The 1,194-nt window shown below is 33.1% G+C and overlaps 1 protein-coding gene across 1 annotated transcript in view; it reads left to right on the top strand.

Moving 5' to 3' along the window:
- Positions 1–202: 202 nt before the first annotated feature.
- Positions 203–1,194, top strand: part of LOC132187746 (protein NRT1/ PTR FAMILY 2.7-like) — a 12,544-nt gene continuing 11,552 nt past the window's right edge. The window contains exons 1-2 of the mRNA XM_059602163.1: positions 203–381; positions 478–695. Coding sequence (XP_059458146.1) covers positions 255–381; positions 478–695 — 345 coding nt within the window. The 5' untranslated portion in view covers positions 203–254. The remainder of the gene's footprint in view (positions 382–477; positions 696–1,194) is intronic.

The following is a 1,194-nucleotide window of genomic DNA, read 5'->3' as shown; positions in this document are numbered from 1 at the left end:
CTTAAATTCTTTACCTAATCCGCGCATGCGCATTTTCTATTTCCTTATTGTTTTTCTTCGATCAGTTTGTTAATATATTATCAACGTCATCGTCGTGTCATAAACTTTTGTCGGTCCCTTCTCACTGTTCTCAGCGACATCGATCATGACCCTATAAAGAGTTCATCCTTTTCTGTTTTGTTATGGTTACCAAGCGAAATTTTTTCTTTTCAATTTGCTTTGAGAGAGAGAGAAAGAGTGAGTGAGTGGAAGCCATGGAAATGCAGCAAGTTCATGAAGGGAAAGGGAAGCTCTCTGTGGAGACTACACAAAGAGAAGAAGGTCAACAAGTATCTAAGGAATCTAAACGAGGAGGATGGATTACCTTCCCCTTCATTACAGGTCTCTCTCTCTCTCTCTCTCTCTCTCTCTCTCTTGGTGCATATATATATATATATATGGGTACGTTGGTCTAAATATATAGCAATTAACCTGCAGGAAGCGTCATGGGTCTTTCCATAGCAACCGGTGGGTGGGCGGCGAATCTGATAGTATTTCTAATAACAGAGTTCAACGTTAAAAGCATTGCCGCTACAAAAATCTACAACGTTGTACTCGCTTGCAGCAGTCTCTTTCCCATCGCCGGTGCAATCATTGCCGACTCTTTCTTCGGCTCCTTCCCTGTTGTTGCCACCTTTGCCTTTGTTTCCTTACTGGTATTAATTAATTAATTATGTCGCTTTCTAATTTCTATATATTTTCTTATGTCTCATTCTTACTGATTTTGTTGCTAAGATTTGCTTCAATAACCAAATCTTTTTTATGGCCTAGTGGTAATTTTTAATGCTCTCTACATATTTATGTAAGGATAGAGTTTTCTTCAAGTTGGATTTGAAAAATGTTCTTCAATCTAGTCTTTAAAAGTGACATGTGTCTATTTTTTTAATAATATGTGAGGTGCATATGAGTTTTAATAAGATTTATTTTAATTTTGTCATTGTTATTAAAAAAGTATGTGCTTTTTACATGTTCAAAGAATTTTTAAAACAAAAAGTAATACGGTAGTTGGTGGTGAATAATATATGTAAGAATTATTGTCTTTTTTTTTTTCTTTTTTTTTTTTCAAATAAAATGAATAGTATTTATTTTATAATTAAAATTTAGAAGTTAGTATATATATATATATAAAGTTAATATTAATACGTATTTTTAAAA

This window comes from Corylus avellana, chromosome ca7 (assembly GCF_901000735.1).
Source record: "Corylus avellana chromosome ca7, CavTom2PMs-1.0".
Classification (NCBI taxonomy): Eukaryota; Viridiplantae; Streptophyta; class Magnoliopsida; order Fagales; family Betulaceae; genus Corylus; species Corylus avellana.
The sequence above is the reverse complement of the archived record's forward strand: the minus strand, read 5'-3'. Positions and strand labels throughout refer to the sequence as shown.